This window comes from Populus euphratica, unplaced genomic scaffold, assembly GCF_000495115.2.
Source record: "Populus euphratica unplaced genomic scaffold, PopEup_1.0 scaffold23.1, whole genome shotgun sequence".
Taxonomy (NCBI): domain Eukaryota; kingdom Viridiplantae; phylum Streptophyta; class Magnoliopsida; order Malpighiales; family Salicaceae; genus Populus; species Populus euphratica.
In genome coordinates this window covers 393,634-405,793 of record NW_011499892.1, presented here as the reverse complement: position 1 = coordinate 405,793, position 12,160 = coordinate 393,634, and the positions used below count along the sequence as shown (strand labels likewise).

Below are 12,160 nucleotides of genomic sequence, written 5' to 3'. Positions count from 1 at the left end.
GGATACAACATATATATCATCAAGAACAACTTATTCTCGGATTACAACAAGATTAAAGGAGAATTAATTGAGAAAAACTCACAATACTGACAACCTCATTTTTTATCAAAATAACCAATTTCCACACCACAAATCTTCGATCCAATAGTCAGAATGAAGATCAACGTGTCTAGAAGCAGCTTTCAAAATCTCAACCCGATCTAACGGTGAACGAGCTGGAAATCGAAGGAAGAACACAGGCTGCTCTGCTACCTCTCCTTCTCCTTTTCTCTCTTGGTTTTCTTCTCCTCTCTTCTATTTTCAATTATGCCGCTACAGTACCCGAACCACATTAATTTGAATACCAAGAGACAGCCATCACATGAAAATTAATGTGGTGATCCCACCATCATATTGTAAGGACTATGAACACCACCTATCTCCATATTAGTATGATATTGTCCACTTTGGATCTAAGCTCTCAAAGAACTATAAACCCCCCCTATCTCCATATTAGTATGATATTGTCCACTTTGGATCTAAGCTCTCATGGATTTGCTCTTGGGTTATATCAAAAAGGCCTCATACCAATGAAGATATTTGTCCATCCTTATATACCCATGATCCTCCTCATTTCTAACCAATGTGAGATTTTGGTCGCATACCCAACAATCCTCCCCTTGAACAAAGGACCACCGAGCCTCTCCTCAAACAATCATTCATTCGTCCACTCTCTACCAACCAAGATTCTTCATTCTCTACTTCATCGTGTTGGGATCAGGATACATTCATAAAGCATCCAGAGAGCACTACCTAACGTGAGAGTTTGCTCTTTCTAGGTCAACTCCTCTTCACTGTGTTAGGATTAGGACACGTCCATGAAGGGAGTACACCACCTATCCAATAGAGTTGATCCATGGATTACATCATGTTCTAATTAGGGCCCACCACCTTTTATTTGACATTCCGAGGATTCATCCATCATAGCTAACTCCGGGGCATGACTCTGATACTACTTGTAAGGACTATGGACACCACCTATCTCCACATTAGTATGATATTGTTCACTTTGGGTCTAAGCCCTCATGGATTTGCTTTTGGGTTATACTCAAAAAGCCTCATACTAATAGAGATATTTGTTCATCCTTATATACCCATGATCCTCTCCATTTTTAACCAATGTGGGACTTTGGTTGTATACCCAACATGTTATAACATCACCGGTTAGAATTCCCAACAAGGAATTGATAAAATATTTGTTTAAGGAAAAAAAAAACCATCCTAAATGATGAAGAAATTAATTAAAAAAAAAAGTAGCATTCTTCAATTAAAATAGAAGGGAAAAGCTATGAGAGTATATATATTTTTTTTCAATCAAAAAAGGGTTTTAGTTTTCATTTCAAATATTTTTGTATCATGTTTGCTAAAACTAATATACATAAAGTAGTTTTCATGTTTCTCAAAATAATGTTTAATAAATATTAATGAATAATAAGCTTTGATTTTTATCAAAAACATTTTCTCCGAAGACCTTCTGCACTCCTGCCAATTTAATTCAAAGTCCTTATTGCCTTGATGATGCCATTGATGTTGTTTGTTGCTGCTCAGAAGAACTGCAATTTAATCTTTAATCTTCAACATACTCTGCAGACTTCTATTACCTTTCCCTGTGATTAATGACACAGACAGCGATTAAGATAAACAGAATGGTTTAGATGCATATATATGCATTATCACCACAAATAATTAGTTCTTGTGAAGGAAACAAGATTTGATTGAAAACAACGCATGGGTGGATGAAGGGATTGATTATGTAAAGATACTAAATAATTTGAATTAATGGAATTAATTAATTTAAAATAGTTAGAATTTGTTTATGAAAAACATAGTGAATATGGATGCATTTAATATCAAATTAAAAGAGGATCCACTTATTTTCTGGGTTAAAATTTTATTTAAAATTAATATTGAACAGAAATATTTTCATGTGGATGACTGGATTTAATTTTATAACTATTTTATGCATAAAAATCACTCTTATCGAGGCGGAGTAAACTAATTTCTTCGGTTGAGATTGAATTAATAAAACTAAACTCTTTATTCAGCATACCATCTTATTTTTAGTATATGAAATTAACGGACCATCCAAGAGAAAATCACTGTTATCCTTACAAGTGAAAATTAAGAAAGAGAAGACAAGGAAAAGAAAATACAATCTTACTATGATTGACAAACTAGAAAACACCTTAATAATTAGAGATCAACTTCTACGCAGGCGAGTCTTCAAATCTTGACCCTTGTATTGCCACCTCGCAAAATAATTCTTCACCAGCCATTCATACTTCCTTGTGTTCATAGCGCATCCAAGAATCAGTCCAATTACCAATCCACTTGCATAACCTATCACCACCACCTTCCAACCAAATTCAGGTGGAAATCCCGAGCCCTCATCTTCTTTAGCTGCTGGCAGCGAGTCCTCATCATTTCCACATTCTTTTGACAACGGCTCCCCACACAATCCTGGATTCGCATCAAATGACGTGTTGTCAAATGCTCCGAATTGGTTTCCTCGTGGTATCGGACCTGAGAGAAGATTGTGAGACACATTAAAGACCTCGAGGAAGGTGAGCTGTGCAAATTGGACAGGAATCTCTCCCGAGAGTTTGTTCTGAGAAAGGTCCAAGGCTTCAAGCTCTTTCAAGTTGGACAAGGATGAAGGGATGCCACCACTGAGAAGGTTGTTGGAGAGATTGAGCAAATGAAGTGCTTTGAGATCTCCGAGGCCCTCTGGAATTCCTCCTTCAAAACCATTGCTTGAGAGGTCGATAGCACTGAGACTATCTTGAATCTTCTCATATAGTCTCATCACACCTTTGTTTGTCATTGTCATTGACAATTGATATTGAATTCTCATTGAATAATCAGATATATTGAAACTTGTGTTTACTTGCATGTAAATCAAGTGTTCCTTGTGGACTGTTTTCATGGCTGTCCAATTTCGGAAATATTCAAGTGGCAACTTACCCTTAAAACTGTTGTTGGAGAGGTCAACAATCTGTAACCTCGGAAATTCAACGTTGGTTTTAGGTTTCCCAATCACACCATGAAGCCCATTAGATCTCAGTATCATAACCCTCAAATGATGAAGAACACCCAACCAAGAAGGAAAGACATCATTTATCTCATTTTGTTCAAGATTGAGAATCTCTAGCTCGGTGCAATTGGCTAATGATTTTGGTATCTTCCCCTCCAGTTTGTTTTGACTGAAATCAACGACCCTCAATGAGCAGCCCCTTGTGAATGTTTCAGGAATATCACCGCTGAAACTATTGTTGCGCAGATTCAGAACTGAAGCAGTGCTGCTTTTGTTGCCCAAGCACGGCGGAAGTTTGCCGCTCAAATTGTTTTTTGACAATTCAAGGACAGAAAGCGAAGTCAGATCGCAAAAAGCTTTTGGTAGTTCTCCTGTAAATTTGTTGTTCCAGACTTTATATTCGAAGATTGCTGGTGGTGGAATTGGAAGGGATCCTTGGAGCTTGTTCGAATAAAGTTGCAGTGAGCGTAGATTCTTCCATGGAAGAACGTCAAAGGATTGCTCAAATCCAGTCAGAAGGTTGCCAGTCAGACATAGAGACTCAAGCGTTATGGTACTCATGTTCATAAACCATTTGGGTATGTGTCCCTCCAGTTTGTCATCGGCAAGATCTAAAAGCTCCAAATGGTTTTGATCACGCAAGAAACTGGGAAATTCACCTAGTTTGTATCCACTCAACGTCAAGAGTTCAAACTGTGGCGGAGGAATGGTAGCATTGTTGCTATTAAGCAGAGACAGATTGTTATACGATAACTGGAGTGAAACAAGGTTTCTGAACTTAAGAAGAAGGTTCAAATCCAAAGTACCACTAAAGAAGTTATATGCTAGGTCAAGATATTCAAGATTTTGAAGCCTATAAATAGACTCAGGAATCGGACCGTGCAGTTTGTTGGCACCAAGGCATAGTGAGATTAATTGGGTATGGTTTCCTATCCAAGATGGAATTTGACCAGTTAATTTATTTCCCTGAAGCGTTAAGGACGTGAGCTGAATCAAGTTTCTAAGAGAGGATGGAATATTACCATATGAATTGGTTTCTGTCATGTCTACAAAACTGAGTTTGGTTAGATTACCAATCCAATCTATGGTACCAGATCTGAAATTGTTGTGAGAAAGCGACAGATAAGAAACTTGGAGAAGGTTGACAAATGTGGAAGGGATTTTCCCAGAGAAACGGTTATCAGAAAGGTCTATAAAGTTCAGTTTCGTAAGATTACCGATTGAAGATGGTATCACCCCTGAAAAATGACAATCTCCCACATCAAATTCTTTCAATGATTTGAGGTTACCAATCGATTCCGGTAGATGACTAGAGAAACTTGTTCCTTTGAGCAACAATAACTCAAGCTGGCTGCCCGAATAAACTAAATAATTGGGTTAAGGAACTGATTAATTACTCAAATACTAAATATTTTGACCTGTTTACTTTTCCACCCTCATAGCTTTCATAGAGAAAATGATTCAAGAATAATATGCCGAATGAACTTCATAATAACGCCAAGATCTTACATTCATTGCATAAATGAATGAAGAAACAGATTTCTTTCTTATCATTTTAAAAATTCTTTAAGCAAGTGGTTGAAAAGTTTGTTTATACAATGATTTTCCTTCTTGACATGGTTTCCTTCGTGTTCTCGTCTTTTCTTTGGCTGACTAATCATTTAAAGGAAGGGGATAAACAACACATAAGAGCCTTGCTCAACTCAAATCATTTTGCAATAAAATACATGACTGTCACAGCAGCAGAATATAAACTTGGAAAAACCGACTGACGCATATCAAACTACTAAACATGACTTAAATGTAATGCTAATGGAAGAAATCTGCCAAGATATCATATATAATTAGTCGCTAAGAATTTAATGACAGAACACCACTAATCAAACATCTGAATACCAATGGTTGCCCACTGCATCAACATGCTTCCATACACTACCAGTCTTCACCACCATCATGTTCACGCGGAGGTTAATGATCTACAAAAACTCAGAGTATTTTCCACATGTCTGAATTTCGGTTAATCCACTAACTTTTCTGCCCATAAGTTCTTTTGTTTTTCTTTTTTTTTCATTTTCTTAATCCAGAAAACTCGAATGACATTTGAGACATAATTATCTTGCTCAGTTGTGGCCGCATGAGAGCTGTGTTGGGTTTTTTTTGTAGTGCTTGAGTTAGATTTGCGTGCGTTTTGGGTGATAGGTTTGTTCGTAGGATTTTTTGGAAAGATGGGTTCAGGTTGATGATTGAACTTGTAATGTAATTCAATGAGTCCAAAAGTTAGAAGCAGATCGCTTTTGAAGTTGTTAATGTAATTCAACTTCCATTTTGAACAATGTCGATCCTTGTAAATCCACCAGACTGATCTTTTCACTCCCTAAAACATTTGCTCCATCAAAGCCAGCAAAGCAGAAATCAATGCCATTGTTACTACTGACAAAGCTCATGTTTCTCTTTGACAAAAATTGACTAAGAGATCTATGCTAGCACAGTATTTTTTTTTTATATATAGTAATCGAGAATATTATAAAAAGGTGCCCCCATTAAGAAAATGAGAGCTGCTAAGAAAGATTACATGGGAAATTATAACGCCAAGATCTTACATTTATTGCCATAAATGAATGAAGAAACAGATTTCTTTCTTATCATTTTAATAATTCTTCAAGCAAGTGGTTGAGAAGTTTGTTTATAAAATGATTTTCCGTCTTGACATGGTTTCCTTCGTGTTCACGTCTTTACTTTGGCTGAATAATCAATTAAAGGCAGGGATAAACAGCACATAAGAGCCTTGCTCAGCTGAAATCAATAAGCAATAAAATCAATTTTCCCATAAAAACTGTTAAAAGAAAGGTCTAGATAGCTCAGTTTCGTAAGATTTCGAATCTCACAAGGAATTTTAGAGTTGTTGAAGTCGTTGTCGGCAAGATTCAGCCTTCTGAGCTGAACAAGGCGGAAGAGGCTGCTATTAGATTCGATGGAGCCATAGAGACAGCTGCTACTGAGGTTAAGGCCAATCACATGACCAGTGTCCATAAGAGCACGTCAAGCTGCCTAATGTCCCAGTTGAAAGAAACAGCAATTGTAAGAAGCATACGAACAGTAGAAAGTTTGATGACAGGACTAAACATGTCATGAAAATCTAGGAACAGCAATTGTAAGGATCATATGAACATTAGAAGGTTTAATGACAGAACTAAACATGTCATGAAAATCTATGCTATTTTTATGTAAATAGTCCATCAAGTCGTTTTTTTAGTTTGAAGACTCATTTGCAAGGCATCACATTTTTACCAGGAGGACGAGAGTATAAAAACTAGGTGTCATTCTTTAATAATGCTTGAAATTTGGTGTGCATTGCTGCATGCCACTCATAAAAAGAATTTGCATGAAAAGCTTACATTACTCTGTTTTTTTTTTTTATCAAATGAATATATCACTGGTACTTAATTTTTATTAAATAAATAGGAATGGTAAAATTCAAAATTAAAATAATTTGATTATTAAAATTCTGATACTATATCAAAAAATCATTTCACCTAAAAATTTAAACTATTAGGTGAGGTTTCATAATATGATTTATATTATTTTATAACACACCCCCATAAATAAAAATTTTTAAGTTTATAACTTCTACAAATTTATTTTATTTTATATTTAATTTTTATCAAATAAATAAAAATAATAAAATTTAAATTTATGATCATCTAAATTTTAATATTAAAATTTTAATATCATGCGATTGGCCAGAATTATTTCACCTATCGCATTCAACATCATCCCATGAGCAGCAATCAGCACATTCGCTATCAACTCTCCATGATGCGGATAACCAGAAGGATCAGACGAAGCAGACTCATTAATGACAAGGCTTTCCTTGAACTGCAACAAGGCATGGCTCTCGTCGTCATGACATTGGCTGCAAGGAAGGAGAAGAATAACTAGCTCTAAGATGAAACAATGACAGCAAATGGAGCAAAAGCATCTGCATGGATGAGAAACACACAGTTGATGCCATTTTTCTTAATAATCTCTCTCTTTAAAAGTAAACTAACGTTTAGTTTTGTAAGCGTTATTTATTTATTGAAAAGTAATTTTTTTAAAAAAAAATAATTTTTGATATTTAATAGTATAATAAAAAATAAATTAAAAAATATTTTTTAGTATTTGATTATATTATGGAACATAAATTGAAAAATAATTTATTAATATTTTATTTTTTTTAAGTATATTAAAATAATAAGAAACAAATTTCATGAATTAAAAAATTGAATGATAATGAAATTGAAAAAAAAATCATAAATTATCTCAAATAAAATAAATAATAATCAAAATCATAAAGATCAAATCTAAAAAATAAAAGATGAAGAAATTAAAATAATAACAGTTAACATTTCATAAATTATTTCTAATAAAACAAGTAACAATCAAAACAATTAGAATCAAATTTAATAGATAAACAATTTCAACAAAAAATAATAATAATTATAAAAATAAGAACCAAAATTAATATAAAAATTAAATTTTAAGAGATGAAATTGAAAAATAAATATTTAAAACAAAATATATATAATAATTAAAAATTTAAGGATCAAATTTGATATAATCAACAAATAATATGATATTTTTAAATTTTTTAAAACATATGAAAAATGTTTTTTACTCAAATGTTTTAGAAAAATATCTTTTTAAAAACTAAGTTAAATTTTTCTAAAAAATATTTTATGTTGATTAAATTTTTTTTAATGGTAAATAAATATAAAAAATTTTAAAAATTACTTTTTTAAAAAAAATATTTTTAATAAGTAAAATAGAGGAGTTTATATAGACAAAAATGTCGAGTGTTATTCGATACAAATAAAATATATATGCATTATCACCACAAATAATTAGTTCTTGTGAAGGAAACAAGATTTGATTGAAAACAACGCATGGGTGGATGAAGGGATTGATTATGTAAAGATACTAAATAATTTGAATTAATGGAATTAATTAATTTAAAATAGTTAGAATTTGTTTATGAAAAACATAGTGAATATGGATGCATTTAATATCAAATTAAAAGAGGATCCACTTATTTTCTGGGTTAAAATTTTATTTAAAATTAATATTGAACAGAAATATTTTCATGTGGATGACTGGATTTAATTTTATAACTATTTTATGCATAAAAATCACTCTTATCGAGGCGGAGTAAACTAATTTCTTCGGTTGAGATTGAATTAATAAAACTAAACTCTCAATTCAATATACCATCTTATTTTTAGTATATGAAATTAACAGACCATCCAAGAGAAAATCACTCTTATCCTTGCAACTGAAAATTAAGAAAGAGAAGACAAGGAAAAGAAAATACAATCTTAACATGATTGACAAACTAGAAAACACCTTAATAATTAGAGATCAACTTCTACGCAGGCGAGTCTTCAAATCTTGACCCTTGTATTGCCACCTCGCAAAATAATTCTTCACCAGCCATTCATACTTCCTTGTGTTCATAGCGCATCCAAGAATCACTCCAATTACCAATCCACTTGCATAACCTATCACCACCACATTCCAGCCAAATTCAAGTTGAGATCCCGAGCCTTCATCTTCTTTGGATGGTGGCAAGGAGTCCTCATCATTTCCGCATTTGTTTGACAAAGGCTCCCCACACAATCCTGAATTCGCATCAAATGAAGTGTTGTCAAATGTTCCGAATTGGTTTACTCGTGGTATCGGACCTGAAAGAAAATTGTGGGAGACATTAAAGACCTCCAGGAAGGTGAGCTGTGCAAGTTGGACAGGAATCTCTCCCGAGAGTTTGTTCTGAGAAAGGTCCAAAGCTTCAAGCTCTTTCAAATTGGACAAGGATGGAGGGATGCCACCACTGAGAAAGTTGATGGAGAGATTGAGCAAACGAAGTTGTTTGAGATCTCCAAGGACCTCTGGAATTCCTCCTTCAAAACCATTGCTTGAGAGATCGATAGCAGTGAGACTATCTTGGATCTTCTCATATAGTCTCATCACACCTTTGTTTGTCATTGTCATTGAGTAATCATACCGATTGTACATTGTAATATGCGATGTTTTGAAACTTGTGTTTGCTTGCATGTAAATCAAGTGCTCATCACGAACATTTTTCATGGCAGTCCAATATCGGAAAGATTCAAGTGGCAACTTACCCTTAAAACTGTTGTTGGAGAGGTCAACAATCTGTAACCTCGGAAATGCAACGTTGGTTTTAGGTATTCCAATCACACCATGAAGCCCATTAGATCTCAATATCAGAACCCTCAAATGATGAAGAACACCCAACCAAGAAGGAAAGACATCATTTATGTTATTTTGTTCAAGATTGAGAATCTCTAGCTTGGTGCAATTGGCTAATGATTTTGGTATCTTCCCCTCCAATTTGTTTTGACTGAAATCAATGACCCTCAATGAGCAGCCACTTGTGAATGTCTCAGGAATATCACCAATGAAACCATTGTTGCAGAGATTCAGAACTGAAGCAGTGCTGCTTTTATTGCCCAAGCATTGAGGAAGTTTGCCGCTAAAATTGTTAAATGACAAATCGAGGACAGAAAGCGAAGTCAGATTGCAAATAACTTCTGGGATTTCTTCATTTAGTTTGTTGTTCGAGACTTTATATTCATAGATTGCTGGTGGTGGAATTGGAAGGGATCCTTGGAACTTGTTTGAACTAAGAGACAGTGAGAGTAGATTATTCCATGGAAGAACGTCCAAGGATTGCTCAAAACCTGTCAGAAGGTTGCCAGCCAGAGATAGAGCCTGGAGGGTTATGGTACTCACGTTCATAAACCATTTGGGTATGTGTCCCACAAGTTCGTTATCTTCAAGTTCTAAAAACTCCAGATGGTTCTGATCACGCAAAAAACTGGGAAGTTCACCTAGATTACATCCACTTAACGTCAAGAGTTCAAGTTTTGGCCGAGGAATGGTAGCATTGTGACTATAAAGAATAGACAGATTGTTATACGATAATTGGAGTGAAACGAGGTTTCTGAACTCAAGAAGAAGGTTCAATTCCAAAGTACCACTAAAGAAATTATATGCTAGGTCAAGTTTTTCAAGATTTTGAAGCCTATAAATAGACTCAGGACTCGGACCGTGCAGTTTGTTGACACCAAGGTATAGTGAGATGAATTGAGTATGGTTTCCTATCCAAGATGGAATTTGACCAGTTAATTTATTTCCATGAAGCTTTAAGACGGTGAGCTGGGTCAAGTTTCTAAGACAGGATGGAATGTTACCATATGAATTGGTTTTTGTCATGTCTAGAAAACTGAGTTTGGTTAGATTACCAATCCAATCTATGGTACCAGATCTCAAATTGTTCAAAGAAAGCGACAGGTAAGTAAGTTGAAGAAGGTTGACAAAAGAAGGAGGGATTTTCCCAGAGAAACTGTTATCAGAAAGGTCTAGAGAGTTTAGTTTTGTAAGATTACCAAGTGAAGATGGCATCACCCCTGAAAAATTACTTTCAGCCACATCAAGCTCTGTCAAAGATTTGAGGTTTCCTATGGACTCTGGTAGCTGACCAGAGAAACTTGTTCCTGCAAGCAACAATAACTCAAGCTGGCTGCCCGACTGAAATTCCGGCAAATATCCAGTGAGATATGGATTATACCGGATACTAAGAGAGCGAAGGTTGGGTAGTTGGAATATACCCATGGGGAACTCTCCTTGCAATCCACACTCCCTGAGAAACAGAGATGACAAAGAGGATAAATTTGCCATGATTTGAGGTACCTTGGATGATATTTCCACTCCGCTGAGATGGAGCACCTCCAAGTTGGTTAATGCTTCAACTAAATCTTGCAGACCAGGCTTTTGGAGCTTCAAAGAATTTACTCCCAAATCAAGGAAAACCAACTTGGAAAGCTCTAAGATCTCTGCTGGAATCTGACCAGTGAAGCCAGACATTGAGAGATTTAGATCAAACAGCCTTGTGAGATTTCGAATCTCAGAAGGGATTTCGGAGTTGTTGAAGTCGTTGTCAGCAAGATTCAGCCTTCTGAGCTGAACAAGGTGGAAGAGGCTGCTATTAGAGTTGATGGAGCCATAAAGAAAGCTGCTACTGAGATCAAGGCCGATCACATGAGCAGAATCCCGATCGCATTCAACACCCTCCCAAGAGCAGCAATCACCGCTTTCTCCATCAACTCTCCATGATGCAACCTTGGGATAAGCAGAAGGATCAGAAGAGGCGGACTCATTAATGACAAGGTTTTCCTTCAACTGCAACAAGGCACGACTCTCCTCATCATTGCATAGTGGCTGCATGGAGGGAAAAGATTGACAAGCTCTAAGATGAAAAAACGAGAGTAAAAATAACAACAGCATCCGCGTAGTTAAGAAACGCACAGATGATGGCATGTTTTTTTAGTAAATAAACTCTTATCTTTTTTAATAAACAAATAAGAGAAATAAAGCAGTTTATATAGACAAAAATATTCAGTCTGGTAGAAAAGTAAACAAAGTAGTGTATTTTTCATTGATTTGATTGAAAACAATTGAGATTTTTCATTGATGTATCCTTTTAGATTTTCCAATGTGCGAAGAATCTGTGTTTACAAATAATGTAGAGCTCTTAAGGTCTCTGTGATAAAAAAAAAATAAAAAAAATAAAAAAACCCTTCAATTTCTTTTGTTCAATTTTGATCTCCTAATTTCTTGTTCTAAATAATTGAATGGGATCGATGTAAAATAACGTGAAGCAATTGATTTAAAAAAGAAAGTCTATTTATGACGAAACTAGCAGGGTAAAATTGGGTTATGAAAAAAAAAAAAAAAAAACTGTAGGATTACTGTGAGGTATATTTAGGCCAAAAACTCTAACAATTGGTCAATTCAAATATACTCTTATTATTAAATAAGAAAATAAAAGTAAAATGTAAAGTTCGATAACCTGTAGGTTTGTGGAATCTTTGAAGTGGATTGTAAAAAGTCTTCACACTACAGCTTGGAAATATGCAGCTCCATATGCTATTAATCATTGGAAAAACTTTTAGCCAAATTTTTCGTTTTTCAGTTGAGAAAATCCAATTTTTTTGTTAAATAATTACACTAATTATTTCTATATAT

General features: G+C 34.7%; 2 protein-coding genes across 4 annotated transcripts; both read right to left on the bottom strand.

Moving 5' to 3' along the window:
• Positions 1–2,075: 2,075 nt before the first annotated feature.
• On the bottom strand, positions 2,076–7,085 carry LOC105131481 (receptor-like protein 12). Its single transcript, XM_011034481.1, has 5 exons — positions 7,072–7,085; positions 6,829–6,986; positions 6,094–6,209; positions 4,970–5,049; positions 2,076–4,424 (listed from the first exon to the last, which is right to left on the bottom strand). The coding sequence occupies exons 1-5, from the start codon at positions 7,083–7,085 to the stop codon at positions 2,240–2,242; spliced, it is 2,553 nt and encodes an 850-aa protein (XP_011032783.1). The 3' UTR covers positions 2,076–2,239.
• Positions 7,086–8,289: 1,204 nt separating this feature from the next.
• LOC105131374 (receptor-like protein 12) lies at positions 8,290–11,548 on the bottom strand. 3 transcript variants are annotated; one of them, XM_011034311.1, is made up of 2 exons: positions 10,991–11,548; positions 8,290–10,549 (listed from the first exon to the last, which is right to left on the bottom strand). In XM_011034311.1, exons 1-2 carry the CDS (start codon positions 11,450–11,452, stop codon positions 8,471–8,473), a joined length of 2,541 nt encoding a protein of 846 aa, XP_011032613.1. In that variant the 5' UTR covers positions 11,453–11,548; the 3' UTR covers positions 8,290–8,470. The 3 variants fall into 3 exon arrangements, with proteins under 3 accessions (XP_011032613.1, XP_011032612.1, XP_011032611.1); XM_011034310.1 differs by having other exon boundaries at positions 8,290–8,480; positions 8,514–11,493; XM_011034309.1 differs by having other exon boundaries at positions 8,290–11,493.
• Positions 11,549–12,160: the final 612 nt, after the last annotated feature.